Here is a 15,144-nt window from a genome sequence, read left to right as displayed (position 1 = left end):
TACTAAGAGTGCTAACACAGTTTACTGACTTCATACTCGAAAAAGACATGGTCATCACATCAGTTAACAAGATTAACTTGCAATGCTGTCTTACTCTCCAACAACAGGATACCTACCACTAAGGACCACCAATCACACCTACTATTAACCTAACAGTCAAACATTCAAGTAAAACACACCAGAGTACATACAAAACACAAAATATTAATTTAGGAAGTAGCTTCATTCCAACACATTATAAACAGCCTTATCAGCAATAAAACATGACACGCTTCACATTATCTTTAAGGGCAGGAAGGGGTCTAACTGGACCAGCCCCAGGGACCCGTGTGGACCTCGGTGCACCAGCTGGTCCCGCACCACGTCCAGGAGGGCCAGAAGGCATGGACCCACTGTCCGACGTCTCTGGCTCCATGTAAAACCGTGCTCGGAATGCAGCTAAGTGAGCATAGTACGCTGGTGGAACTGCATGAAAATTTGTAAAGGTGCATATGATATGTCAAACAAATCACATATATGAAACTAATGAGTCTGATGGCTGACATGACCCGAACAGTAAATAGGCTTATTTTCTCATTGTATAGAACAATAGACTCACCAATTGAGACAGATCTTGTGCACCTTGCATAGCTGAAACATAAAAAATAAAAATAAAAAAATATTCAGACTTTTAAACATTATGTCAGAATAACTAAAATAAAAATGTCATGAAAATATTTGAGTTACGTGTAGCAAAGATTGTTTGTCAGGGTTTGTAAGTTATCAGCCGTGAACTTGTTCTCATCCCACAGGACATGGTAGTGAGCTGGCCTGCTTGTCCCCTGTGGGTTAAAAAAAAAAATCAATTAACAGAACAGTTTTAAAGTACCTCACACAAACTATGAAACAGAAATATCAGATAGACAGCTGGATATTTCTTGAAAAAGATACAATAGAAAACTACAGTGAAATGTATCTTCTTTTGGCTGCTAACTATATAAAGTTCAATTTAAGAACATATCGTAGAAATTACAACATAGATCAAAACCCAGTCAAAGAAAGTCGCTGACCTGGATACCAGCATGGCTGCACAAGTAGAAGTCGAACTCAGTTGGGTGGCAGATTTTTGAATCCACAACAGTGCCTTCAAAATTGCATCACCAAATACATGTTATTTAAAAAGCAAAAGACCATGATTTTTTTTTAAATAAACACCATTTAAAAAAAAATAAAAACACAAGAATCAACTAAAAACACCAACCAGGGAGTATATTGCCACTCCTATCAACTGAAGAATGGTCATTGTGATTACTTGCGAACAACCTAGTATGGTGCCGTTTCTGTACCACCACAAAAGTTACAGGCGGCTGGTAATTTGGCTCAAGAGAAGCACAAGCCTGAAATAAAGCACAAAAAATAAATATAATTTCACATCAATAAAAGAAAAGGTGCACTTCATGCATATCTTTTAGTTCTGTTCTCCTGTCTTTTGGTTTTTTGACAAAGGTGTTAATTAAAGCTGGTGATGTGCAATGTTTTCAAATTGTATTGTATCACTAGTGGCCCACTAGTTAACTAAAACACTAAAAAAGATGGTGCACTGTGAATCAAGTTTAAACATGCACAGGTCTTATGACAAAATAAAACTACGGGCCAAGTGTGGCCTAAACCTATACTATCAGCTGAGATTCTTTCTTCCCCAAATACTTTGATGTCTCCATGTTATTCCAAAATCGAGCAGTGGGCTGAAATTGGAACGAGAGGTGCATCATCTCACAAGAAAAACAAAGGAAAAGGCATCGAGAGCAGATGTCAAAAGGAGCAAAATTGAACTAAACAGATTCACATCGCTAAGGTATGGAAACATATCATATCATGAGACTAGACTTACAAATCGTATGATACTAATCACAGTGGTGGTGTGTACCAACAATTCACTGTTTTGAAGCCCATATGCAAGGATAAGAGGAACACAAACCTTACGAATCGCATCTAGTTCATGCAATAAAACCTGATAAAACTGGCCTTCACTCACTCCGTCCCTGCATTTGGGGCAGTGGAGTAGGTAGACATTGTTAAGAGATCATCAATTACTAGCATTTTGGAACTTGAACTCGATAAAATAAATTAAAACTACTTCAAATCTAATAGTCCTTCGAAAAATTTACCTGTAGAATATAATACGCTGGGGTCTCTGGTTTGTTGCTCTCCTAAAAGATATGAGGAGCTCCCTATAACAATATTAAGTTTTTGGGTTTCATATAAGCTAGCATACAATATTTTTTTTTTCAGAAGTAATAATGAAGTAGCAAAGAATATTTTTAATCACCTGATCATTCCACTGGCAATAGCGCCTCTTTGGGGGTCTTGATAGACCTTGTACAAATCTTGTATCAGCTCTTGTCGGTGTGCTTGAGCCGAGACCAAGCCTGCATATTTTGTGATCTCTGGCCAATCCTGAGATGCAACAACCTAATTGGCAGAAAAAAAAAATAATACAAGTATTAAGCAAAGGGTACCACCAGAGCATTCAAGCAAGTTGGATCTTTATTGTTTGCTTCCAAATTGACCTTAGTTGGATATGCTACTGCCGCTGGTGATTGAGACCAAGTTTATAGTTAAATACAAACACAATAACATTTCTGACAGATACCTAAAGAACGAATGAGTTTACAGGGACTGTAACAAATAAAAGCATTTAAACTTTTTTTCTTACCGCAGCAATAGAAGGGCTTGAATCCTCACCAGGATGAGGATGGGTGACATCAGCGCCGAATATTATGGTGGGCCTGTCACTGACAAGTGGGATCCTCCTCGAGAGGGCATCAACCAGCACAGTATTCCTACCCCCAACCTTTAATCAAATAAACAGAACAAAGAAATGAACTCGTTTTGATCCAAGAAAAGTAAAAGAAGAGAAGGATATACAACATTTTTCTATTTGAGACCTTGACATTTATCTTTAACGCAACATTGGCGAGGTATTGTTTGCTCATGCGAAACACGTGCTTCGTCAGACAGCACTGTGATACCAACCCGAGATCTGTCTCGCATATGCGTTTCAGATCACCTATTAAATTAAGAAAAGGGAAAGGGAACGCTCAGATATTTATACAACAACAGTAAATACGAAGCCTTTAGTCCCAAACAAGTTAGGGTATTTATACTGTACAAATTTTATGACACTTAATAGTTTCCCTCAAAGAACAGCTTTTGCTTCTACAAATGAGTGTCTTTCTCCTCTATACAAATGTTAGTTAAAATACTCTTTTTTTCAAATCTCCAGTTAGCAGGTAATGGTACTGCGCTACCAAAAGAAATTATCTTGCCAACAACTGCCCATCTTACTTGTGACAAGAAAAATTAGAAATATATAAACACAACATATCTTCTGGAGAGGAACAGTAAAGGAGCATAGTTTGGCAATCTTGCAAGTAACTAAAACAATTCTTTAAATGTTGTGTGGGAGTATGCAAGATGATTTTTATAGATATGTGACTTTGTATAAGTTTTTGCAAGGGCACAACATGAAATTAGGCAGAAAAGCAGATAGAAAATACCATAAAGGGAGCCATTGTTATCAGGCAAAATAGCAATGAGCAAGTCGAGCTCGCGCCTCTCAGGTTGCAACTTGACCACTGCATCATGGTAGCATGCCTTCAGAGCATGTTCCAATTGATCAGGTCGTGCACTCCATGGGGGTAGCACTGGCTCAAGTGCAAAATCCTACAATATTTTCAAGATCAACACAAGAAATTTATTAGTGGGATATATCTCATTTCAATAATTACTACTTTTTGTACCTAGTCAATTTTACTTTTCACTTCTTTGTGAAAACTCTTCAACTTATCAACCTATCAGAGATGTTTTGTTTGTTTAGTATCACATGGATAGAGGCTTAAACATCAAGACTGGACATAATCCCAAATTAGTGTTTTACCATCTTATACAAGACCAGACGCCACTAATGGTACCTAATATAACTAGCCGGTACATCCAATATAGATTGTGATATAATAGCCCTAGTTACTAGTGTGTCCATAAGAAGTATTGAAGATCAAGAGCTCAAGCATATTAGTAGGTTAACTATCAAGCCCTGAATGAATTTGTTAATCAAAAATATATATCTGGAGAAGTGAAATTATGAAAATAGGGTGGAGGGGGGCTTACTATTCCAGAAGTGTGGCACATGACAGCAAGCTCGTGACAGAATCCACGAGCGGCTTGATCTTGTACATTACGTGCAAAGTTGATGCAAATCCAGCTCTTCACTTTCCCGCCACTCCACATTTTCTGTAAATTACAAGCAAAAAAAAGGGAGAAAATCACCATATGCAAAAGCACATTATCAGTTTCAGCAAACAACGGACAAATAAGATAAGGCACATTTTATCCAATAATATTCAGTATTACCTTATTCATCATATTCCATTGGCCGACTCTTGGTTGGCAATCTTTCTCTCTCCCTGTATCATTGTATTTGAGCTGCCAGACCAGGATAATAATATTTTTCAATAAGACAAAAAGAGCAGTAAAATTGAAATAAATTAGACTGATGCAGGCCTTTTTGATGTATAAATATGCTTTCAACATTTTCATTTACAAATTCAGTGTTATGACTTCGTAAAACAATAGCTTCTTTTGTCATTTTCAAACACAGTGCCATATGTGGTCATGATATGCTCACGATGAATAAGATTTAAGAACATACCTTTGGAGCAGGTAAAATTCTAGCCTCCACCTGCGCCAACCTATCATTGATCTTGATACCAAATTCCTTTGCATAGGGATCATTCTGGTAAGCATTGTGGCGAACCGTCTAGCAGCGATAATGAACGAGATTAGTGTAAGCATCCATCGCAATTCATAAGCCCGTTTTAAGAAAGAAAGAAAACAACATAGAAGAAAAAAGAGGGAGTGCAGAATTAAAAATTACCCGCATAATATCCTGCTCTCTATCTATAGGGCGCTGGCATGTGACTTTAAGCAAGGCAGTTATTTGTCTCTCATTCAGCTTCTTGGTGTACCGCTGTCCCTCCACTATTTTGCACACCTATAGATTTTATTAACCAAAAGCACAAAGAGAGAGACTCAACTTCTGCATATTTTTTGGAAAAGAGGATGAAACCAATAAAAAGAGAACCTCCTTCATTGGCAAGTAATTTGCTCACCTCCATTGGCAAGTAATTTGCTCTCTGCTGGTTTCCTACTTGAAGGCAAGGAAGGTAAGTGTGCTGAATTATGAACCCATATGTTTCTTGAAAATATTGCACCACCGATTTCATGGTGCCTTGCTCATCTACAGGGAACCTGTTTCACAAGGCAAATGTTATAACTACCATGTAAAAAAGAAAAATGCATACTGTGTTTTATGCATATATATATCATTGTGCATACCCAGTAAAACTGTACAAGTACATGCTAAGTGTTTTACTGTTTCATTTTTTGTTTTCTAAATAACTAATATTGTACAACTTCGCATTTATTGTACAATTTTAAATTTTCTGTTTCATTTATTGTAAAACGTTGCATTGAAAAATGCTTACGTTAGTTCTCTAGTGGCCTGTGCTGTCAACCCAGTTATGCGATACTTCCTCCTCATGTTACCACGGTGAGTAACTTCTACCCTCACACCTCTCAGTGCCTTCTTTATCTGCAATTAATAAAAAAAAAGAGTTACAAAAATGAAAATTAGAGAAGTTTCAAACGAAAGTGAAGTTAAAGACTTGAGAGTAATCAAAAGTGAGACTACCTTGACTCGATCGGAGTCGGACAAAGGTCTTCCCTGGATGTCTCTATTCAAAAGTTGTGATACAAATTCAATCACCGGTAATGGCTCAATGAAGGCAGTTGATGACATATCTAACATGGCAAGAATATGTGGCAGGTTATAATACTGCACAAATGACACTATGAAGCAACAACTATTATAAAAAGAATAATGTATATACCAATATTAAGCGACAACCCCATCTGAGTAGGCCTTATACTTTGGTAAAACCCCCGCCAGCTCTCCAAACCCTCGCCAAGTGTCTGCCTATTCCCCAAACCAGGAGAATAGAAAGAACGGCCGATGGATGCAAACCTATAAAGAACCAAGGAATTTCAAAGAACAAAAAATTGAAAGAAGCTTGATTTGTATTAATACATTACTGGGATTGATCAACTACCTAGTGGTAGGCAACTCTCGCAAGACAATGTCTAGTACTTGCAAAGCATCTTGGGGCGCATCAGCCAGGCGGCCAGCTAAGAACAACTCAAGGTGGTGAAGGTCAGTGCGTGCAGCAAACTTGATCACCACCGTAAAGTTCCTCTGTCTCCTGAAATAAGAATTAAAAATGTGCATATATGAGTCTTTCAATCATACAAAACATGATCATCGGGACCATTAAAAGTGTGTGCCCATCCATCCCTAGAACTATTTCTCACAAAACTCCCTTGTTCCAACATTCCCCCAACCTACCCCAATTTTCTCAAATTCAAAACAGACTATAGTGAGAAATCAGGGTAATTCAGGTAATTCCAAACCAAAACTAGGGATCATCCAATAAGTAGTAGAGGTGCATGGTGTTTCTTTCATCCCCCAACGGGATAAGGTACGGTATGGCTACGATGGTATGCAGTATGAACAATATCTATATAATTCACTTCAAATAAAAATAATAATAATAATAATAATAATAATAACAAAATACAGCTGTCAAGAACAATAAATACCCTGAGGCCGAGCCACTCCCATCATCTTCATCGATTAATGTAATTTCAAATTGTCTGGACGTGAAAGGGAGTGCACCAGCAGTGTACAAGCTCTTGCGGCCATCATAAACCGGGAGGCGGCCTCCCAAGTGTGACTCTTTGTACAGTTTCACCAGATTATGCATCACTGAACGGTTAACGATGCGCGACTCCACTTCCGGAGACATTGCCACCTGTTCAGAAATGTGAAATAGCTCACTGACACAGGAAAAGTGAAGAAAAGAACAATAAAATACTCAAATGTTGTACTGGTTTTGAAAAGGTTTCAATTTCCTCAATTAAATTCTGGCTGAATGAGACTGAGTTTAAGGTCATCAAACCCTAGATTAGGCAACTAAGCAATGGCATGCCATTTTGTAAAACTTAATCCAATCAATAGTTGGACAACACAACTAAACAACTCCATCTCAATCGAGAGTTCTTTCAGTATCAATTGAACCCAACTGAGACACACAACAAGAATATTTTAAAACTGGTGGTGCAAGCCCTTGCAGAAAGTAAGAAGCTAACATCATAGTGATGAAGATCCTTGTTTGGCAATTCAGCAAAGAAATGGTTTGCTTTGACAACACATCTTGTGCCAATACTGCCCTTCCCAGGCCGCAAAGGAAACCTCATAGACTTGCTCGAAGCAACTGGAACCACCGGGCCCGCTACAGGAGCGGGTGGGCCCAACGGATGGACAGCTTGGCTTGAGCTGGCCTCGCCTTGAACAGACATCTCTGTAAACTGTTCAACCACCTGAGCCGTAGGAGATGGAGCACCTGTGCAACAAGTGAAATTCTTATGAGTTTTAGGCAAAGAAGAATTCAATAATTAATAATGTTCTAAAACTTAATCTGTTAGTCCGACCCCCAGCCACAATCAAGTTTTGTCCCTGATATAATTTTATCCAAGTTATATGGAATATTTGGTGACACAGTTTCAACACCTCACCCCCACCCCAACAGAAATTTAAAGAAAAATAAGATTAAAGGAAATGGAAAATCACCTATGTTGTTATTACATCCCCGTCCCAACCACTTACCAGCCAAAAAAATATTGTCCATTTCAACCCATAAAAAGAAATTAGCAAAATGTACATTGCACCATTGATCTAGGTGCCTCGACTCAACTAAAAACCCTAAAAAAAGGTTTCATACATTTTGAAAGTCCTAGGGCTAGACCCAACCCGAACCATAAGGAAAATTACTTCAACAAATTTCCAATTAGATCCAAAAGGTTCCTAAAAATACCATCTACAATACTGACCTGTGGCCTCAAGTGGCAACTGTAGAGGCGGAGACGGAGCTCGTGTTGCTTGGTGCAGCTCGGGAGCCTGCTGGCTCATGGGACCCACATGGTAAGGGCGGCCCCCCCTTCCAGCTGCCACATCAGCCCTGTAAGCTTCCTGCTGTTGCTGCTGAGGCTGAACCTGCTGAGGAGGACGTGACCATCCCCTGCCCCCTCTGCCACCTGCTCCTTGTTGATATGGGGCCCGACCCCTGGGAGACTGCTGCGGGGACCCACGTCCCCTTCCCCTCCTACCACCACCAGTGTCAGACATGCTTCAAGACTGGAAACAGAGAAATGAAATGGATAATGTGGAGTCAACAACTAGAAAAAAGAAATAAAGAAAGATATTTGGACACTTCTGGGGGAGAGATGCACCTCAATTTAACAATACAGGTTTTGTGGATTAGTAATTAAAAGAAGTACTTGTTTTGCATTAAAAATTTCTGGCCTCAGATCTATGTACTATTAAACAAACCAAAACTACTGTTCACAAATAATTTTGTAATTATTAAAACAAATTATTAATTATTATCTAGATAAAGTGCTAACATTTACGGAGAGGCTTAATCAAAGTCAAACAAGGGAATCTTAGTTTTGTAAAATCAACAATTTAACATATTAAACAATAAACATTCTAATTTTTTAATTATGCATTACATGACCTCTTACTTAGCAAGCATGACGGAATTAAGGTGCAATATCAATTTAGGCACAATATCAAAAACTTTATTTTACAAAAGGTCAGACCCATTTCCTACAGGAAAAGCAGAAAGGAAACATATGCTTCTATAATGTCTTTAGAAAAAATTTATGCAATTGAAGACTTGGGTGAAGTTATATAATGCAATAAGTAGACTGCACCTAAGTTGCTTCATCAGCAAATCTTAATCACAATTCATTTATTTACTTTTATATCCATGATTTTGTTATTGTTTTAATTAATTACTTCATCGTAACTGAATATGAACAGAAAAAAAAAAACCAATGTAATGTACAAACAATCTGAATCAAATTATCAAAAGCAACTGCTGATGATTATTTTAAAAAAAATACAAAGGAAAAAAAAAAAGGCAACATGACAAAAAAAGGAAAAAAAATAATAATAAAATTACCCTATATCCCTATCAAAGGTTTATTCCTCTATCGCTTGGCTATAACTAAAAAATTAGCCCAAACAAAGAGGTTTTTCTTAATAGCTTTCCAATTAACTCAGAACAAGCCAATATGTAAACGGAATTTAATAGTTCACAGACTTAAAAAGAAATATTACCAAAGTATTCGCCAAAAAAATCCAAAACCACTACTAAATTATTTCTTCAAAGAAAAAGAAAAATCAAAGTCTCCGAAGATAATAGCCTCTCGTGGAACGCACAGCCAGCAACAATACGAAATTGATAAAGAAATTTCCCCAAATAAAAACCACCGATAGAGAGGAAATTAAAAATTAAAAGAAAGAACCTGCACTAGAAGTAAGAAACCGATTCGGAGGCGAAATCGCCTTGCAAAAAACCCTCACTCGGTCACGAGAAAATCGTTGTCTTCTCTGAGAGAGGAAGAGAGAGAAAGCAGTTGGTACGAAGAGGAGGCCAAAAAAGAGGAGAGGAGAGGAGCGGTGTGATAGAGAGAGGAGTCGGAGTGAAAAAAGACAATCTGAGATAAAATTATAGTGGAAGCAAATCTGCTGCGATCTCAAAGGATCGCAGGGTTTTGCGATTCTATTCTCAACCATTAATTAATTAGATTACACGAATCTCAGAACATATTAACGGTTGAAATTAGAATCTCAGGAATCTGCGATCCTATTGAATTGCAGCATATTTATTTGCAAAATTATAACCCCCACCGGGCGGTGAAGAAACTGCACTTACCTTCTATTACCGACAGCTGGGGCCCACCTGTCAATTCCTCCTGTCAGTGAAATAAGGAAAGAGGAGCCAGGTGTCATTTTTAAGCTTTTGAGGAGGCACAAAACTGTATAGGCTGTTGCATACGCCTGGAGCACAGGAATTTGAATAGTTTCTTGAGATTTTTACACTTTCACCCTGCTTTTTTTCTTGATTTATAACTTCTACTGGTCTCATTTTTCAAACAAACATTTAGGGTCTGTTCGGCTTCGTTACTGTTTGCGTGCGAAAATAAAAATTCAATTCAACTGAATTTTTTTTTTCTCACAAAAACAATAAAAAGCAATTCAATTTCTATGCCTACACACATTCCCGATAGTGGGCCGAACAGGCCCTTAATGAAGAATCGTGCCATTGACACGTGAAAATCAAACTGAATTGGTACTGAGATACTCAAACTTTCAACAAATAAATTATTAATTAGTTGAATAATTGTACTATGTCAAACTTACATAAACTTTTAATGCAACTAGCTCAACAACAGTTATCCACCAACTAGTGGATACATTAATAAAAAAAAAAAGGTTGAGAAAATAAATTAACAACATTGGGTTTGATGTGCAAGAATCAAAACCCTAATTTTTTTTCTTTTCCCTATAGCAATGGGGGACCACAGTGATTTGATTTTTCAGCAAAAAGTACGCCTATTGTAAACTGATTCTTCAATCCTGGCTTTTTTCATCACTAAGAAATTTTATGCTTATGACAGTGGGTCCCAATAGTCAGATTTAACCACCGGTGCTCTCCCAGTCATGAACCAGGTGCAGCTTTTATGAAAATACTTTTAGGTTAACGACAAAGCACTCCGCTTTGTCCGACCAAACATGAAAACTCACCACTGCTTCAGTTCAAAATGGAAAATCACACTATCACCCACGTAAAATATTTACGGCCTTTTACAAAATGTCTCTTTTCTCTGACGTGGCAGGTCTATTCCACCGTCGCGTAACTTATATTCACTCCAAGTTAAAAATACGCGGTGTTGTTAAGACACGGTACAAAAATTCTGATAGCATCCGATCGTGGTTCATGACTAGTAGTAGAGTCTAATCCAAATCAAAAAAGACTAAAGCCTAATCACATGGAAATTTCATGGAAATTTCATGTGCGTTTTAACACAATTTTGGTGCCATAACGGAGCATTATTAGTTTGAAACAAAAATTCGACATTGTAATAGCAGGAACCGACTGTCTTTTTGATAAAAGTTTGCTTATCCAAAAGAAGAAAATGCTTTATTTTATTTCTTTTTGTGAAGGCTACGAATTAAATATATTGCTTTCTCGTTTTGGTAACACTTAATTCTTACTTAGCCAACATTGCTGTGTCGTGCAAAAGTTTGAGATTAAAAATGTGATATATTAATATATGATAATTTCCTGGTTTACCCTTATTATATATGATTAGAATAAATGAAATATGAAATATGATATATTATGGAGTTAAGCTATGGTGCATTATACACTCTTTTGAAAATGGGTCTATAAATTGTTTGTTTTGATTTTCAAATAACCAATTCAAACCGTTCAATTTTATATTCATATTAAAATGTGCTTGGAGAGAGCCATCTTATGGAATGTTTGGTTAGAACGAAATCGAGTTATTTTTAATGATAATACTACTCCCATTTCTGCTAAATCATTAAGATTTAAGATAATCTCTTTAGCTACTTTTTGGTGTAAGTCTAGCTCTAACAATTCATACTTAAAATTAAGTCTAATGTTTCCATGTGATGTTAAGGACCTTCCAAATCAGATACTGGAGGAGGCAGAGAAGTACACTCAAGCTCTTGGAGTCGGCAACCCCCCATATCATATGTCTGGAGACGAGCTGTCGGATGAGGATTTATTGGATTACTAGTCTCCTATGATATGATTGTTTTTTCAGACTTGTTCTTTGGCTTAGTATTCATTTTATTTCTCATTTAGTTTTTGCTGAGGTACTATCTCTATTTGTATGATTTTATGTTTGTTGATGATGACTTGATGTACAACTTTTCATATTTGATTTTGGTACCAATTTTAGGTACCATATCAGATATGCTTGATTTTTATGAAATCGGTGGTAATACCACTATCTTTAAAAAAAAATGTGCTTGGAGACCAAATTTTACATTTTTGAAATTGTTTGTTATTTTTTTAGAACTTTTAAAAAAATCATTGTTTTTTGAGTGAGTCTATGGTACTATGCATATTACGATTTGTTACCGTGCTACAGTTCTATATTCGAGTTTTTAAATCTTAACGGTCGATCCGAACCGTTCATCTTATTCTCCATATTAATATGTGTTTGGAGACCAAATTTTATATTTTTTGAAATTTGTTTACTATTTTTTTAGATTTATTGAAAATCGCTGTTTTTGGATGGTCCAGAATTTTCAGATCAAGTGATTTTCTAAATATCTAAAAAAATAGTAAATATTTTTCAAAAAATGTAAAATTTGGTCTCCAAACACATATTAATATGGAGAACACGATGAATGGTTCGGATCGACCGTTAGGATTTGAAAACTCGAATATAGAGCCGTAGCACGGTAATAACCCGTGATATGCATAGTACCGTAGACTCACTCTTGTTTTTTTATGGTTCAGAAATTTCTGAAAAATAGCTATTTTTAAAAATTCTAAATAAATAGTAAAAAAAAATCTAAAAAAAGTAAAATTTAGTCTCCGAGCAAATTTTAACATGAAGAATCTTGTAAATCGACTGTTTGAACTTCGAATCCAACGATTTATAATCCAATGTACGAGATGGTCTATAAATGAAATATGATGTATTAATGACGAGAAACTTGTGATGAAAAATTTTGATTTAAAATCTTCCGTTTTATGGATAAGCTTATAAAAAATTCCAAGCAGACAACAGGTTGGAATATTTAATTTGATCGAGGGGAGGAAACTATAATATTCAATAAATTATATATTATAATTCCATCCAATCCTTACATATTCAACCCAAGAGAATCCTAGAACAAAAAATATATATTTGATGAAATCTTTCAAAGAATCTCTAGAACATATCTATTTATATCTAATTACATTATACATCGCACAAAATATTTAGATTTAGACAAAATAATGTGAGATTTAGATTCATTTGACCCAAGCAGAATCACAATATGTATATATAAGTGAACTAGCTAATTGTATCTATAATATTATAATATGGCTCTATCAGGGGCGGATCCAAAAATTTTGTCAGAGAGACAAAAAAATATCGAATTGGATTTAAAGTTTTAAACTCATTAACTAGCTAATTGGGTACTCGATAAAAAAAAATATTGTTTTGACTTATATTTTTCAATGCTCTGACTTGTAATTTCTGATGCTTCAACTTATAATTATAATTACCAATCATAATTCAAGAAATTTATTTTGATTTTAACGATAAATTTAACCCGAATTACAAATCAAACATCCAGAGGAGGTAAAACAAATTTCAGAGTGAGACAAGATCGACCAGTACCGATAAATCACCACTAAAACTCAAAATAAGGAGGGAGGGAGAGTTGTGTGCGGGGGCGGCAGCCCCCTTGTTACATGCCGGATCCGCCCTGAGCATCAATTCAAGAAATGAATAAATGAAAAAAATATTTATTCCATCTTATTTCTTTATTAGTTTACCTTTCTTTTAAAATTATGAACACGATTCATCTCCACTTGACCACCATAACACCCTTCCTTTCTTTCTTTCTGTATAACATTTACCAGTAACTATACTGTATACTGGCACTACTTTCTTTCTTTCTGTTTTTACGTAGTCAACTTCACTTGGAACGGGACTGTGTCTCTTTTTCCTTTTTCTTTTCTCTATTTCCTTTTTATTTTTTGGAACGAGACTGTTTCTCTTTTTAGTTTTCTCTTATTTCCTTTTGCAATAAGGTCAGGGTATCTAGCTCAACTGTTTTGAGCTCATTGTATTGATCTGATACAAAACTTTTGTAACAGACTTTTATCAATCAAATGACGGCGTGACCCTTGTTTCTTCTTCAAAAAAATACATAGATATATAAAAATAAGGCTATAAAGATCACGAATTTCGCATAAATGTTTGATCTGTAAGGAGGGAGAATTGAGATTACTAGTAAAATTTATCATTTAAAAATAAATTTTACATTTTCTTAGTATTTTCTCAGTCAAATTATTTTTACTCTCGAGACCATCCTTTGATCTTTGTGCAAGAGATCGGATGTTTAAAATCCAAATATATATATATTTTTTTTGGATATTAAATAGTTGAGTGGCTTGAGCTTTCAAATCTTTATATAAAACAAAATAATAACAAGTATTATTAGAGAAATTTTGAATAAATTTTTTAACTTTGTACTAGTTCAATATGAATATTCTAATTCTTTAATCAATTTTGCATTATTTATTGTTCTATAAGACTTTATAATGTTGATAATTAGTAAAAATATAAAAAATAATTTTTTAAACAAAATCATTATGTATAATAGCTTTCGTTGTAACTACGCTATTCGCGATAACTTTTTTTCAACCTTTTTGTTACGACGCGATAATTGCTATTTAGAACCTTCATAACAATTGTACTCTCTCGATACATAACGAGGTTTCAAATATTTTCAATTTTTGTATCTCTGTTATGCTTTTATTTTTAAAACTCTAACAACTTTTTATCTAAAATTTAAACATCAAAATAAAACAATTAGAAATTATCTATATTATTTTCTCTACGTACGTGTAAAAGATTATGACATTTGAACTTTGTTTTATTATTATAAAAAAAATTATAAAAATATATCGATGTGAATAATTTCTAAACATTATTTTTTCAACTTTTTAATTTTTTTTTTTTTGGGGTCAAAGGAGATATTATTAAACCTCACCAGTTTCTATTAAAACCGAAATTACAAAAGACCAGATACCAAATTACCTGTATATACCTTCAATGTTTATCTAAGGCCTAAAAATATTACATACAAGAGTGCTAAGCGTTCAATAAGAAATCAACCAAGTTCACAAACGCACATTTTATCCGTTTCTCAACTTATTAGGTCATGTAAAAATAGAACTAAGGAGTGATAAATTTTTATTAATATGTATAGAAAATAATATAAATCTTATTTAACGGTTTTATTTAATATATAAATTATTTTTTTTGTTAAAAAACACAAAAAAATAAAAGTGTTTAAATTCCTCATATGTATAATTAATTAATTAATTATATACATATAGGTTTTTAAAAATTTCTTGACTTATGTTGGTTCTTGTG

The 15,144-nt window shown here is 35.1% G+C and overlaps 1 protein-coding gene across 1 annotated transcript; it reads right to left on the bottom strand.

Moving 5' to 3' along the window:
- Positions 1 to 9: 9 nt before the first annotated feature.
- Positions 10 to 9,676, bottom strand: LOC144556810 (protein argonaute 1B-like). Its single transcript, XM_078305264.1, has 24 exons — positions 9,469 to 9,676; positions 7,987 to 8,290; positions 7,246 to 7,499; positions 6,697 to 6,908; positions 6,150 to 6,299; positions 5,931 to 6,064; positions 5,732 to 5,841; positions 5,526 to 5,632; positions 5,151 to 5,289; positions 4,916 to 5,032; positions 4,691 to 4,798; positions 4,393 to 4,464; positions 4,150 to 4,272; positions 3,540 to 3,705; positions 2,928 to 3,049; positions 2,696 to 2,833; positions 2,309 to 2,451; positions 2,148 to 2,210; positions 1,958 to 2,021; positions 1,241 to 1,376; positions 1,050 to 1,123; positions 727 to 821; positions 599 to 630; positions 10 to 465 (listed from the first exon to the last, which is right to left on the bottom strand). The coding sequence occupies exons 2-24, from the start codon at positions 8,279 to 8,281 to the stop codon at positions 251 to 253; spliced, it is 3,069 nt and encodes a 1,022-aa protein (XP_078161390.1). The 5' UTR covers positions 8,282 to 8,290; positions 9,469 to 9,676; the 3' UTR covers positions 10 to 250.
- Between the last annotated feature and the right edge of the window lie 5,468 nt (positions 9,677 to 15,144).

This window comes from Carex rostrata, chromosome 7 (assembly GCF_964058835.1).
Source record: "Carex rostrata chromosome 7, lpCarRost1.2, whole genome shotgun sequence".
Lineage (NCBI taxonomy): Eukaryota > Viridiplantae > Streptophyta > Magnoliopsida > Poales > Cyperaceae > Carex > Carex rostrata.
The sequence above is the reverse complement of the archived record's forward strand: the minus strand, read 5'-3'. Positions and strand labels throughout refer to the sequence as shown.

What these genes read in the sequence shown, in the direction of transcription:
- LOC144556810 (XM_078305264.1), bottom strand. Translation starts at nt 8,281, where the DNA reads ATGTCTGACACTGGTGGTGGTAGGAGGGGAAGGGGACGTGGGTCCCCG. An exon ending in GTTGCCACTTGAGGCCACAG is followed by an intron (nt 7,500 to 7,986) that starts GTCAGTATTGTA and finishes CTTGTTGCACAG; the next exon opens with GTGCTCCATCTCCTACGGCT. An exon ending in CAAGCCCTTCTATTGCTGCG is followed by an intron (nt 2,452 to 2,695) that starts GTAAGAAAAAAA and finishes TCTGCCAATTAG; the next exon opens with GTTGTTGCATCTCAGGATTG.